Source organism: Cricetulus griseus, chromosome 4, assembly GCF_003668045.3.
Source record: "Cricetulus griseus strain 17A/GY chromosome 4, alternate assembly CriGri-PICRH-1.0, whole genome shotgun sequence".
In the NCBI taxonomy this organism is placed as follows: Eukaryota; Metazoa; Chordata; class Mammalia; order Rodentia; family Cricetidae; genus Cricetulus; species Cricetulus griseus.
In genome coordinates this window covers 46,550,128-46,565,577 of record NC_048597.1, presented here as the reverse complement: position 1 = coordinate 46,565,577, position 15,450 = coordinate 46,550,128, and the positions used below count along the sequence as shown (strand labels likewise).

The window sequence follows — 15,450 nt, the reverse complement described above, 5'->3', positions numbered from 1 at the left end:
GGTGTGTGTGGTGTGTGTGTATGGTGTGTGTTATGTGTGTATGTATGTGATATGTGTGTGTGTGTGTGTGTGTGTGTGGTGTGTATGTGTGTGGTGTGTGGTGTGTGGTGTGTGTGGTGTGTGTAGTTTGCAAATGCGTATAAAGGCCAGAAGTTTAATTCAGGGTCTTACTGTGTTACTTTTTGAGGCAGCATCTGTCACTAAATCTGGAGCTCACTTATTTAGCTAGACTGGCCGGACAGTAAGCCTCAGGAATTCTTCTGTCTCTGTCCCCCTCTCCCATCCCCACCCCAAGTACCGGGATTACAGGCATACCTGTCTTTGTGCATGCATGCTGGGGATCCAAATTCGCATCCTTGTGCTTGTACAGCAAGCACTTTACCCCCTGAGCCATTTTCTCATGCCCTCTTTAGTGTGTTGTTGCCCAGCATATGAACTCTGAACCTAGCATGTCCTCCATCAAGCTCAGAAAGTAGCTGTGTCTTTGCCCCACCCCTTTTCTTTGTCTACTTTTAGAAAGTGATTATGAGAGACTCCCCATGCCTACCTGGCCTTCCTACAGCCAGTGGGTGCTTATGTGCCTAGATAAAATGCTCATTTGTACATTTTCCTCATTTGTTTTCGTCACTCATATATCCATTCAGTAACTACTATGCTCCCACACAGTGCTGATTTACGTCAGACAAAGCACCGTGTCTCCTAAGGGAGCCTCAGCAGCCCAAACCAACTCTTGAGGACTCAACAGAGAAGCACTGGAGTCTGCTGTTGCATGAGGCCTCCCACTGCCCGGTGACTGGACGCCCACCCACAGCACTCATCAGCCTCTGACTCCAGAGTCTCCCCGCCTGCCGTACAGTCATGAAACCACATAACACGGTGTGGGGGGGATTCTGGAACAGGCTGCAAATCTTGATCAGAGCGTGGACAGCAGTTGTCTTCAGTGGAGGAAGTGGGAAGAGATGACAAAGCAAGTTCAGGGATTGTAAATGAGGCCCATCATGGTCAATGACCCTGAAATAGCTACTTCATTCTCTCTTTCCTTCATACACACAGTTGCAATGTTTTTAATGGAAAAAATAAATGCTTGCACATGATAAAACATTCATAAGGTGTAATGAGATACACACAGACTTCTATCTATGTCAGTCTAGCCTGGAATTGCCAGGGCCCCCATCCCTCCCCTGAAGCAAACACTAATATTCCTGAAAGACATTGCTTGTAACAAGTACATCAGTGTGTGTGTGTGTGTGTGTGAATGTGTGACAGAGAAACATACTATATCTACTTTTGACTCTAAGGAGGGCAGAGAAAGGGAGAGACAGTGCACACAGGGACAATGAAGAACACTCAGCTCACCAAGGCAGGCAGCATGGAGCTAACTCTTAAGGAAGCAAGTCCTCTGGCCCTGCTTACTAACACATGCTGAGACTCCTCCTCACCACAGGTGGCACTGAGATCTGGGCCAGCCAGTGACAGCAGGCAAGCTGACTTCAATGGCAGGGCTGGTCACGACTATATGGCTCCCTAGAGACAGAGAAGGCCAGCCCATGCCTGCCCCCAACTTCATTGTCCCCAGAACAGAAGACGTTGGTTTGGTGATCACTACCCAGGGATGCTGGTGCAATGTCTGGTGAGATGGCATCCATTTCACCCCATCTCTAACAGAATGGGAGGATTTGGGAGCAGACTGTAAGGATTGTGTACCGTGCTGTCACTGAAATACCTCCCTGGGTACTGGACACACTCTCTCTTTTCATTTTGGTTCTTAACTTTCTCTCTTCCTTTCCCCACAAATATTGTTCTTTGTGAGTCTTTCTCCAAACTTTTATTTCAATGGATACTTCCCATCTTAAGTCCAAAAAAAAACCCCAGAAGGGGTAAACAACAATGATATAACAAACAAACAAAAATGACAATAACCATAGCAATCATTTATCCTCACTATTTCTCATAGCTAATATGCAGGAAATATTTTTATCCTTTTGTACATAACGAAAGTAAAGCTAGGTACCTCAGCAGGCCCGTGCGTGTCACCCCCGGGGCTGTCTGTCCTCAACCCATTTCAGAAGATCAAGAAGCAGAACTAGAGCACTGCGTGGCCACTGCTCCCTCTGCCATCTCACATCTCCCAAGGCCAGATTTGGGCCTGAGCTGCCATTCTTCTTTGAAGACTGGAACAGGTGTGCCAATAGCTGTTGCTGATAATGTGGGATGAGACACGGAGGTGCCCTGTCCTGGGAACAGAAGGAGGTGGAAAGTGGAAACTACAGAAGGAAGATTGGTTTGGGGCCAGGCTGGCTAGAGAAAAGCATCTTTCAAGCTGTGTTGCCTTGGGCCACTTAGTAAACCTTTCTGTATATCTAAGGATAGAGACAGCAATGTCCTATCCCAGTATGATTGGGTAAGATCATGTGAATGAAGCCTTTGGCCTGTTATCTGCCAGATGTTAGCTTGCTTTCTTTCTCCATTTCAAGATGGAGCAGTCTCTGTCCTTATTCTGGGTAGTGGATGAATCTCCACATCTAATGAAGAAGGCAAAACCAGAGGATTTCCCAAAGAGAAGTTGAAGTGGCACTCTGGGCCATAAATTAGGGGCAAGAGCTCTTTATTTTTTAAACATTTTTTTATTTTTATGTTTATGTGTACTAGCATGTATGTATCTGCTCTGCATAGTGTGTGTCTGATACCCAGAGAGGTCAGAGAGAAAAGTGTTGTATCTCCTGGGGTTACAGGTGGCTGAGAGCTGCCATGTGGGTGCTGGAAAATGAACCTGAGTCCCTTGCAAAAGCAGCAAATGCTCCTTCCTAACTACGGAGCCATCTCTACAGCTCAGGGGATAGGCGCCCTTTTGAGTTGACAGTCTCCTTCCCAGCTTTCTTTCCATCCTATCCAATGAAGGGATTTCCTGATTCCTGTCTTCTTTTCCATCACCACCCACCCCACACCCTGGATTCAGGAGAAGCCTTTCCCTTTCATTGCATTCAATCAGCTACTCACGCCTCCACATCAGCAGACTCTTTCCTAGGTGTGTCATCCTCCCAGAAGCCTCTGCTCTCCTGTTGTGTGGTCCTTCTTAGCCTCCCAGGTGACATTCCTGTGGGTTACAAATGACCATTTGCACGGAAGAGATCATCTGTCTAGCTAGACTGTTTGCTCCTTCAAGGGCAGACACTGTATCTTACTCATCTTCACAGCTTCCGCTCAGATCAGTGTCTGGAATATAATCATTGCTGAATTTTCTTTTGAAACCAACTGTATGAAGTACAAAGATGAATTAGCTTTCTGCCTCCAGAGCACTGACAACATTGGAACCTGAAACCACGTGTTCCTTTCCTCACCACCGAGTCATGTCATGTGCACACATGCACAGCACTCTACACTGAGGATGAACACTTGGATGATGGTGTTACCTTCTCCCCTTCTCTCACCCACAGGGGACCCCAGCATCTGCTCCATCTCCAACCCTGATTTTGTCATCTACTCTTCAGTGGTGTCCTTCTACGTTCCCTTCGGAGTGACTGTCCTGGTCTATGCCAGGATCTACATGGTGCTGAGACAAAGGAGACGGAAACGGATCCTCACTCGACAGAACAGCCAGTGCATCAGCATCAGACCTGGATTCCCGCAGCAGGTGAGCCAGTGCCTGGCAGGAACTAGAGGAAGACACACCAGACCACAGCCTCCAGTCCCATGACCAACCGTGCAGGTGGTGCCAGTATTGACACTTAGGAGACAGATTTTACATCACTTTCCACTCAGCTGGCATTGTCTGTACTTTATGGGTAGGAAATCCAATATTGAGAATATTCTGGGTCTTCCTAGATCTCCCCTTATTTGGTAGGCTGATAGTATGCTTTCTAGATGGTTCTACTTCTCTTCAGAGCCTTCCACCAGCAGCAGTTCAGATGTCCCACAAGGTTTGATTTTTATTAAACTGGAATGGGGGGCAGGGTAGCATTTCACTGTACTGTATGTACCATGCACTGCTTTCTCAGGGCTCATCCATTGACCTCCGTCTTCCTGATCTGTCCCTGTGTCAAGGCACTGATGAGCTGGCGGCTCTTTCTAGGCTCTACAAAGGAGGTTTGGAACCTTAGCACCGATCTTTAAGTCCATTGAGCTTCAGATTTTGCTCACATTATGCCCTGCTATGGTGGCTTCCCTGCTGTGAATACCGAACACTTCCAACCAGTGTAAGGACCATTATATCAAACAGCCACTGTCTTTATGGAGCTTGGAATCTGGACATGAAAATAAACTTCACCTCCACTCAAAACTGACTGAGATGGTTGCCAAATGTGAAGTGAAGGCAATGAAGTGCCCAAATACAAAGTGGAATAGACATTTAAAAAATAACCAATGTGCCCAAGACAGGGAGAGAAAGAACTGAATTATTTTTTTTAAGTCTTAAAGACAGAACTAGTTTGGGTGTCTAGCCCAACCTCTAGTGACCTGTGTCACCAGAACCACAAAGTCCTAGGACTTGCATAGAAAAAGATGATTGGTCCCCATGAAATGGGAGAACATGACCTAAGGCTTAAGATACAAAGAGAGGGTCTTCCACGTACTGTCATGCTACATAATTGCATGTGATATGGTTCAGTTTTGTAGAGATCATCCCATAACTGATTGTTTCTCCTTCAAATACCCCAGTCTTCCTGTCTGCGGCTGCATCCCATTCGGCAGTTTTCAATAAGGGCCAGGTTTCTGTCAGATGCCACGGGACAAATGGTAAGCAGGCTGTGTCTTAGATCAAAGGAAAAGAGCTAGAGATCTTTCCCTAAGATGTTGTTTTGTCTTGATTTCATTCCTACCACAACATGGGATTCCTTACTGATCCCACACACGTATTTGTAATGTATGCCAAGATTCCAGACTCTATGTGACTGAAGTCTAGGCATGGGTTTTATCCCATGACATTCAGAAATCATTGGACTAGCGGGATAGATCCAATGACTGGAGTCAATGGCTTTCAGATGTGGGTTAAGGATGCCATCCAGAGAATTCCACAGTACAGGGAATAGGATGTCAATGAAATGAACGCATAGGAAGAGCCAAAGAAAGAAAAGTTTCAAGTGTCCTGTTTGTTACTGACTATGTACAAAACCATGACAATTTCATGATCCCTCTAAGCCTTGCCTTTCCAATTCAAGTCAGCCTGGGCTTGCCTTGCTAGCATAGTATAGTAAAGAGCCTAAAGATGTCAAACACAAGACCCGTGGTTCCTCCTCCCAAACTCACATTAGAAATTAAGCTTCAAAAACAGATAATGATGAAGAGTTGAGTCTTGTCCAGTCTCTCTATAATTAATTAACAACTCTGCACACAGGCCTGATGTAGCAATTAGAGACTCTTGCTGTAAATGAGAACAGATAGATAAGCAGTTTAAAGTCAACATGACAGATCCATGGTCTGAGTGGATGCCAAGGCTGAAGGAGAAGTGTTGACTTCACAGGAAGTCATTGGAGAGCCATGAGGCTGCATTGCCAGGAGTGTGGAGAATTAGGTTCTGTCCTACCATCTGGGAATGGAAGTCTCTCTGCCAACCAGCCAGCCATGGAGGAATCAGTGTTTCGTACATCAGCTATGGAGGTAGGGCTAAGGATTTACAGAGCTAACAGAAAAACACAGCCACCAGAATGGAATCTTGAAAGAGTCACTTTCTCCCTGTAGGTCAGAGCATTCATATTTGGTGACATGGAAGCAGGATGTTCTTCCATTGCATAGGCAATCCCAAGAACTAATCCCCAACCCCAACTAGAACCTCACACTAGAAGTTAAATATTGTGATTTTCAGATAATAGGTGCCAGCTTAATCATAAATATTGTCTAGATTATAGATTGGCATAACATAATATACTTATATTAATTGGAAATTAATTAAGAAATCACATCAAAACAAAAGCCAACAGTTCTGAAATCTCCAACCCAAAGATTCATATGTGAATCTCCCCTTGTCTGGGCTCAGTTCAGGTACCAAAGCTTCTAGTTTACCTGAAGAAACAGGAGAGAGGAAGGGTAAAGAAGGAATAGCTGGCTTTTATGACTTTGGTAGTAGGAATTACAGAATCCTACTTCCTACTCAAGATTGACACAAGTGTCTAATCTTTCAAATACAGAAAGTTCAGCCAGGCAGTGGTGGTATACACCTTTAATCCCAGCACTCCAGAGGCAGAGGCAGGTGGATCTCTGTGAGTTTGAGGCCAGCCTGGTCTACAAAGCTACACAGAAAAACCCTGTCCTAAAAAACAAAAACAAGCAAAAAGAATCAAATATGGAAAGTTCAAATGTCAAACACATACATGTTGACCTTCCCCAGGCAAAAATACCAGAAAAAAATCACAGTCTATTTTTCCTAAAATTTTTCCATCTTACAGTTGAAGCTTAGAAACAGTTCCTTAAGTTCCTAAAGGATAACATCTACTAAGAAGAAAAGTTATGATGTAAATCTTAGTTTTCTTTCTTTTTCCCCCTTTAAATATTGATATTTAAAATTTCAAAAACAAAAGTGTGGTACATACCTATAACCCAGGTATTTGAGAGGTGGAGGCAGGAGAAACTTTGTGGCAAATTCAAGGCCAGCCTTTATATGACATTCAATCTTAAAACAAAGTAAAGTTAAGTATAATTTTTTTTAAATGAAAAGACAAAATAAATCCAGAGTCACCATCAGCTAGTATCATCAGTTATCAACTTGTGACCAATCTGATTTCATCTAAGCTCCAACCTACAAATACACACACACCCTTAAAGGTCAAATTCCTGAGCTGGAGAGATAGCTCACTGGCTGCTCACCCTGGTTCAATTCCCAGCACCCATATAACAGCTCACTCCAGTTCTAGGGGATCCAACACCCTCACACAGAGAATATACAGGCAAACACCAGTGCACATGAAATAAATGAATAAATAAATAAATAGATAAAAAGATAAATAAATAAATCTTAGATAAAAAATGAATCAATTCCCATGTATCTAAGGCCCATACCTTTACATCTTATATGTGTTTGTTACTGTAATTTGTGTGTTTAAGAACTCGAAGCATTTATCTTGTAAGGTTTCCCACATTCTAGATTTTGCTGACTACATCCCAGTGATGGCACTTAATATGTTGAGATAGCCTGGTCTTTCTAGCTCAGAAAGGCCAGACTACAATGCTAGGGTGCCTTTCTCATGGGTTGCTAAGCTGATGGGATGTTCTATGGGGTGGCTGCTTTTCAGTTGTAAAGTCAGAAGTGGATTTCATTTCCATTACTTCCCATGGTCCCACCATGCCCCCTGCAGGTTGTACACAAGGAGGCTTTCCTCCTTTTTCTTTTCATTATCTTTCCATTTCAGGAGCACATAGAAGACAAACAGTATCCCCAGCAATGCCAGGACCCTCTTTTGTCACACCTGCAGCCCCTCTCTCCTGGCCAGACACATGGGGAACTGAAACGCTACTACAGCATCTGCCAAGACACTGCTTTGAGGCACCCAAGCTTCCAAGAAGGAGGAGGAGGGATGAGCCGGGTGGAGAGGACTCGGAACTCCTTGAGCCCCACCATGGCACCCAAGCTCAGCTTAGAGGTTCGAAAACTCAGCAATGGCAGGTTATCCACATCCCTGAAGCTGGGGCCCCTGCAGCCTAGGGGAGTGCCACTTCGAGAGAAGAAGGCAACCCAGATGGTGGCCATTGTGCTTGGTGAGTCTGAGTCTAATTTGGGTTGGGTTAGACGGTTAGTTGAAGCTAGTGTTGGGTGCTGTAGTGGGGGCTATCATAGCCACATTTAAAGAACATTGAACATTCAATTATACAATCTCTATAACACAACTGAGAAGGTTTCTGTATGAACATTAACTCAAACGAAAACTCAAAAGACCTAAATGAAATTCACGAAGTCACTTAATTTGGGTTATCATATGGAATGATGATGTATAAATTGAGTAGTCATGAGTCAACAAAAGTATGTGGCACACATTGGGCATTTAATAAATATTTACTTAGTTTAAAATGTAAGTGGGAAAATAAGAAGGCAAAACTACTGTCGTATGAGACGATGATACCTAGGTCACTTTAAGTAAGAAAACAGAACGAAATAAATTCATAAAGTTGTCAAAAGTGATTGTCTTTGAGTAGTGGGTGGTTCTTTTCTTTCTGTGTTCCTGTGTTTATCAAGTTTGCCAGTATGTATATGGCCAATTTTCAATTTTATAGTAAAAAAGAACTAAATTCTAACATCTAATTAATAAAAGTTTGGTAAATCACAGATGCCACATAACATTAAGAGAAAGGAAAGGCAAATCGATGAGGGGAAGGCAAGTGATGCAAACAGAAAGCAAATGGCGTGTAGAACTCCCAGCATGGTGCCCAGTATAGCGATTTCCTGTGCTGCAAGGAAAGTGGTGAGCTGACTCCTTACCCATTCTCTCTTTCTTTGTAACTCAGGAGCCTTCATTGTCTGCTGGCTGCCTTTCTTCCTGACTCATGTTCTTAATACTCACTGTCAGGCATGCCATGTGTCACCAGAGCTTTACAGAGCCACAACATGGCTAGGCTATGTGAACAGTGCCCTTAACCCTGTGATCTACACCACCTTCAACGTGGAATTCCGCAAAGCCTTCCTCAAGATCCTGTCCTGCTGAAGGAGGAGAAGAGGCCACACCCCTTTTACCTACTTCAAAATGCCAGGCAGTTTGGACCCCTGTGCACCAGGGTCTGCATGGAATGACTACACTCCGTTCTGGCATTTGTGGTATGAAGATTTGTGAAGCAGGACAAACAGTCCAGGTTATCCCTGGTTAGGAATAACCAACTGTTTACTCCACAACAGAATGGTCTACCTCCCCAGCTTACATCTGACTTCATTCTGCCAGTTCCAAATTGCTAAGTGCTAGGTAATAACTCAGAGAGAAGTTGATAAAAAAAAAAAAATCGTACGGGACACACACAGAGAATTGTCATTGGAGACATGATGCATTGGAGTGAAAGAAAAATGAACAGGTCTCAGCAGTCTCACCCTGCCAGGGGTCCTTGAAATCACAGCCAGGAAGCCGTCTCATAGACAGTCAGTTTCTCTTCTTTCAGACCTGTAATTAACTGTCAGTGCAGTTAACCTTGAGCATCCATGGGGCCGTTTGCTTGTTTTCCTTCACTCTATCCTGAACCACGAAAGGCAAGGCCAAGGTTTATACCTTTCTGTGGGACTGAACCTGCTGTGTTTGGTGAGGGTCTGCTCAGCCCAGAGCAGACACTGTCCCACATTGGGACTTGGGTTTTGTTTCTACCATTACTGCCCTTACATGTTAGCTCTGGCTAGCGGTGGTCCTTAGCTTTATTCCCTGACTTTCTCAAGACAATGCTAGTGTCTTGATTTCCAGAATCATTCAAGACAAGATGGCTAAGTGAAGAAGATTAAGCCAGTTTCCTCTGCAGTGTCATGGCTGAAATTTGTGATTTAGAAAGTGCCTCCCATATGCCATCATTAGAAGGTTTTCCTAGCCAAGAACTTCCATCTGCTTAACCAAGGCCCAACTTGACTGAGGCAGTGGCTGTCCTCAAAGACTTTAATCTCCCCTTGCCCTTACATTTTGCCCATGTGGGGGGTAGTGAACTGAGGGTATTGGGTTGGGCCAATTCATCACATGATAATCTTTATAAAACCCTAGTCAGATCCTAAACATCACCATTATAACGACTGTGCTCAGAGCATAACAAACACTGGGTGTGGTGACTCAAGAGAGAAAAAAAAAATACTCATGAGAAATAATCTGTAAATGCCATTCAAAATTGCATTTAGAAGGAGTTACAACATACACATCATTTACCTTCTCACCTACTTTTTTTTTATTGAAGAAGCTATTTTTTTTATTGATTTTGGAATCAAGATCAAATGAAATGTGTCAGCCTGAACTTCAATAAATTTACCTTTAAGAGCATTAGTATATAGCATGACAGGTAGTGGCAGACACAATGTTTAAAAAGGAGCCCAAGAACTTCACAAAGAACCCAAGGCCTCACCTGCCTCATCCTTATTCATCTGACCCTGAGTTAGTTGGCTGATAGTCCTAAACATTAAAAGTGTTATTATCTGTAATAATTGGTATTGTAGTGCAGTGTGAAAACCCAAATCCTCTCCGCCCACTGCCTCTTCAATTCAGTGCCATAAACTATGATAGGTTTTTGTTACAAGCAAAGCTGAGTCAGTCCTGGACACTTAAATCTGCAAAAGTAAAAGTTTATGATTTCTAAATTTCCCCATTCAAAACAAATAAAAACAGATGAGACTGTGGGGTAAAATACTATAGAATTCTATGTTAAAAAACAACAATAACAACAAAATAAAAACCAACCAGAATCTGGGGGCAGAAACATAAGAATTGGTATCAATCCCTTTGTGAGGAAGAATGACAGCAAATATTTTTTATTCTGTTTTATTTTATTTTATGCATATGAGAATTTTGCCTGCCTGCATGCATGTGTACCACATGCATGCCTGGTACCTGCAGAGGTCAGAAGAGGTCCTTGGATCACCTGGAACTGGAGCTGCTGTGTTGGAACTAGGAACTGAACCCAGGTCCTCTGGAAGAGGGGCAAGTGCTGTCAACCACTGAACCATTCCTCCAGCCCCTCTGTATCTTCTCTTGGTAACAAGTAACCAACCTTTATAAAAACCAGACACTGAAACGGAGGGAGGTTAAACACTTGCCTGCAGGTCAAACGCTGTCAATAAGTATCAGGAGATTTGAATGGACATGCATCTGATTCCCAAGCTGGAACGTGGCTTCCTGCCAAAGGGGAGAGGTGGTGAAGATGCTAAGATGACTCTAACTCTACCCCACCAACCACCCACTATCTCCAAATAACTTTGCTACATTTTTGAATGATGTCTCAGCTCTGACAGTGTTTGTCCAGGAAGCCATCCCAAAGCTGAATTTGGGGCTACTAAGCACTATGAATCCTATTTTTTATAGACAACAAGAAGGTAAGCACTGTGCACATAAATTGTGTCCTGAGTGGACTATAAGCTTCTGGTGGGGCAGAGAGCATTTACCCAAGTATCTAAACTTCCTAGAATCCAGCCTAAGATACTGGCCTCACTCTCCTGCCATGTTCAAGTCTTAAGAAGTAACACAGGAAATTGAGTCTCTAGAGAGTGATTGGTTCTGCATTCTCTTTCACTTACATAAAAGAGAACCAAGCCTCAGAACTGTGACCCCCAGTTGGTTAATGAGAGCCTATTGTACTGAATCCCTTGTTCTTTCCACTTTGCCACATTCCCCCCAGGACTTGTAAAAACTTTCAACTCCATATAGATATAATGTTAAGTTATACCGTCACTTCTACAATTAAACTGTAAAGCTCCTATTGGCTCCACGGTGTCTATTAGTCTGTACATATCTACTTCTAAAATTTTTTTGGTTTGGTCCAGGAAGAATTTCCAAAAGAAATCTCAATTATGTCTCCAAAGTCTTTATTGTATCCTCTTCATCTTAAGACCCTCACGTCACCCCAGTTTCCACCATGAGCCAATACCTTCAATCTTAGGCTCATTATTTTCATTGCCAACATGACCACAAGTCTCAGAAGAAATATTGGGCTGAATAAATCAGGCCATAGTTCTTGGGGAAGCCTCTTCTAGAACCCAAAGAAATATCAAACTTTGCCACACTGTTTGAGTAAACTGCAAATAGTACAGAAATCTTAATCTCCTCCAATCGACATTCAACTCAGGGCCATAAGCAAACATTTTCCTCTTCTAGAGCATCAGCCTTTAATGCTTCATTACACATTTTCTTAAATCAACCAATTATTCAATAAAAAAGTTTATCACCTTCTTGCATCAGGCACTGTATTGAGCACCGAGAAGCACTGTCCAAAAAGACATAGTCATTGCCCCACCAGCCTCAAGAAGCCAATAGTCCAGTAAGGAGGTAATTCATGTATACAATGCTTACCTGCTTGGTGTCTGTTTTTTTTTTTTTTTAGAGAATACTTTATTAGTTTTTGTAATCAAACCCACGTAGATGAGACCTTACATATTTAATACAGTGTGTTACCCCTGTACAAATGGAAAAAAATTAAGTTCAACATTTCTAGACCAATATGGCTGTTAATTTCTGAACTATGCCAACTCAACACGGTAAACTGGGATACTTTTTTCCAAAGTTGACAACGCAGCTGAAGTTTCCAAAAATTCAAATTATATATGTATATATATATATATATATATATATTTATATCTATATAATAAGACCAATAATAGCAATATGTTATGCATCAATAGAATCAACAGCTTTTCCAGGTTCTGCAGTCATTTGAACAAAATTGTAGAGACATCCAGCACACTCCATTAAAAACAACAACAACAACAAAAAAGTAAAAAACAAAATCACAAAAAACATTACATCACAGTTCTGTTACTCTTGTGGTACCTGGCACCATTTTTTTTAAATTAGCTTCTCAATCATTATCTGGAAGAAAACCATTCTGAGCAACATCATTAAAAACAGCTCTGATAAAGCACGGTCACTACTATGTATCGTAAAGTAGGTCCACATGCTTGGTGTCTGTTTTATAAATACAGGATTCTAGGTGTTTAGTAGCTCCAAATTCAGTTTTGAGATGACTTTCTGAACAAATACTACCAGATTTGACATTTTAAACATTTTAAAATGTCGAACAAGTATTTCAGAAAGAGTAGCCCCCCCAACACTAAAAATCAGAACAAGCAAAGATCATGGAAGCAATCACAAATAATTACTTCTGACTATAGAAATGACACCATAAGGATGAGATGTTTCCATCCATCATCTCTCAGATCTGGACTTGTAGCTATGGACTGGGTAGCTGAGCTGATAGTAACACTTGTCACGTAATACATCTAGAACTTGGATCCTAGACCCCCATGTGTGCTACACGCACAGTGGAGTGTCCACCGCTGGTTTATGTACCTGTTCTCTGGGTTTCAACAAATACAGGCTTTAGTTTGAATTCCTTTATCTTCACTCTGAAAAAAAAGGGATGCCTAGGTGAATGGACTTGATATCAGAAATGGTTATCATTAGGCAGCTCAGAGACTTTGGATTAGAAATCAAAAGTCAGTCAAAGAGATTTGTTTTTGTGAATGCTGGGGTCAGAAACACACAGAGAGGCAGAGAGGTTAAGAGAGTCATTTACAAATAGTTATTTGCTGGAGATCCTGGCTCCCAGGTCTGTGCTCTTCATTTGGTATCTGCTGACATTAGATGACTGGAAAGGCTTAATTTGAATCAATACACAGGGAGCAGAGAAGAGATGACAGGCAATTAACTTGATTCCTCCATTCTACCTAATTGTCTACTCATCGGCTGAGGAAGCAAGTGGGTTGCCATGACTACCTCCTGACACAAAGACTCAGTGCAGGTGATGCCATTGTCAGTTCATCTCTGTGGCACATGTTAGCAGAGGCAGAACCTGAGAGTCCCGGCCAAGCTCAAGACCTGGGACCACTTGTTTCCTCAGCCCTCACCTCAATTAATCATCTGTCTCTACCATTGTGCAATGAGTTTCTGCTTTGTATGGAGCCTGGTTCCTGGGAGGAGAAGCTTCTAAGGATGTTCACACCCTCAAGTGGAAGCAAGGATGACTCCATGCTGGCTCTAACCCTCTTATGGGAAACACAGTGTTCAGATATCAGTCAGGGGCTGAAGTTCTAGTGCTAACATGGACACGTGGCTTTAGGCAAGTGATTTAACCTCTCTGAGCTTCACTTTACTCGTGGGAAAAATGAAGAGCTAATGTCCTGTTCTTTCTTACTGAAAATTAGATAAAATCACCAGTTGCTAGTTCTCTTTGTCTATTCCTGTTGCTATAGCAAAAGACCACAGACTGGATCATTTACAAATGACAGAAATTTATTTTCTCACATTTCTTAAGATTAGAATATCTAAGATCAAGGCACCAGCAATTTTATTGTCTGGATGAGCTCAATATTTGTGTCTATAGTAGTGTCTTCTTGTTTCACCCTTCTAATGGGAAAAATACTGCATCCTTACACCGCAAAGGTGTGGTGTGAAGGAGGGCCACTCTAGTTCTCTCTGGCCCTTTTGTAAGATATTAATTCCATTTATAGGGGCAGAATCCTCATGGCCTAGTTACCTTTTAAGGACGTTACTACTACTGCATTAGTAATTACATCTCAGCTTGGATTTTTCAGGAAACACAATGGTCCAAACATAGCAGAAGGACTTCACTAACTATAAAGCCCTAACAAATACTAAATAAATAAATAAATGAGGTCATTGTCATCCTTGGTCTTGTTCTTACTGATTACTCCTTGACTGTCACCCTACTTGATTGATCTCCTATCCAGATCCTCTTCCTCAAGTTACTTGGCACAATCTTTCCGGCCTCACCTGACCACCACATAAGCTGATTTTTCTTGTCTTTTATTCCCTTAACACACCCAGGATACCTAGCTGTCTTTGTAGTCGAACTACTAGACAAATGCATAGCACCTAACAGAGCCCCTCTCATGCTCAGAAGGCCCCTGCTCAAGCAGGCTGTGACCACCACCCAAGTTGATGATGTCAGGAACTTACTTGCTGAAGTCTCCTTTGTGTCCCCTGTTCCTCTCCTAATCATCAGATGAGGAGCAGACACATCTAATCTCAAAACTGCCTGGCTTTGTCCCTCACAATGCCCAATCGGTCAACACATCTTCTCATTGCTTCTTTTCCGGCCTGTCAGAAGGGCCCTGGTTATGGAACACTGACATTCAAGACTACTATAACAAGGGATCTACATGCTGGGTAATTTAAAACAATAAGAACTGTATTCACTCCTGAATCAGAATTTCGAAGTCAAGGCATTTACAGGGTTGTTCTTTCTCTGAGGACTCCAGGGAAAAATCCCCCTTCACTTCCTCCTAGTCTTTAGTGGTTACTGGCAACCCCCTCAAGTTGTTCCTTAGCTTTTTGGCAACATAACTCTAGTTTCCATCAGCAATTTCTTGTAGCTTTGTGTCTGGGGCAAATTTTTCCTTTTGTGAATCATTGTGTTAGGGCTGCCTTCACCCAATATGACCTTATCTTAACTTGATTACATCTGCAAAGACTCTATTCCAAATCAAATCATTTATAGGTCCAGTGTTTAGACTTTAGCTTTGGTGTGTGTGTGTGTGTGTGTGTGTGTGTGTGTGTGTGTGTGTGTGTGTGTGTGTAATACCATTCAACCCATAAACTATGATGAGAGTGGTCAGGAAGGAAGATTGGGATGTGGAAAAAATTGAGCATAGGTATGAAAGTCCTATCGACCATAATATGAGAGGTCAGATTTCATCCCTGGCACAGAGTCCCTTCATGGTCTGGGTCAACTCTGTAAATTCCCTGGAGCTCCAATTTATTTTTAGTAAAGGTGTCTTGCCTGAATTCCTAAGGTTATGCTAATACAAGCTAGAGCTATTTGTAGCAGGATATAAATTATCTGCTG

At 42.5% G+C, this 15,450-nt stretch overlaps 1 protein-coding gene across 3 annotated transcripts in view; it reads left to right on the top strand.

Moving 5' to 3' along the window:
• Positions 1–8,786, top strand: part of Drd3 (dopamine receptor D3) — a 51,573-nt gene extending 42,787 nt beyond the window's left edge. Inside the window, exons 4-7 of one of the 3 annotated variants that reach the window (XM_027412656.2) lie at positions 3,435–3,631; positions 7,401–7,536; positions 7,636–7,683; positions 8,428–8,786. In XM_027412656.2, the coding sequence (XP_027268457.1) occupies positions 3,435–3,631; positions 7,401–7,536; positions 7,636–7,683; positions 8,428–8,624 (578 nt within the window). In that variant the 3' untranslated portion in view covers positions 8,625–8,786. Of the gene's footprint in view, positions 1–3,434; positions 3,632–4,653; positions 4,732–7,337; positions 7,684–8,427 lie in introns of all 3 variants that reach the window. The other 2 variants (XM_027412654.2, XM_027412655.2) reach the window with 2 other exon arrangements.
• The last annotated feature ends 6,664 nt before the right edge of the window (positions 8,787–15,450 follow it).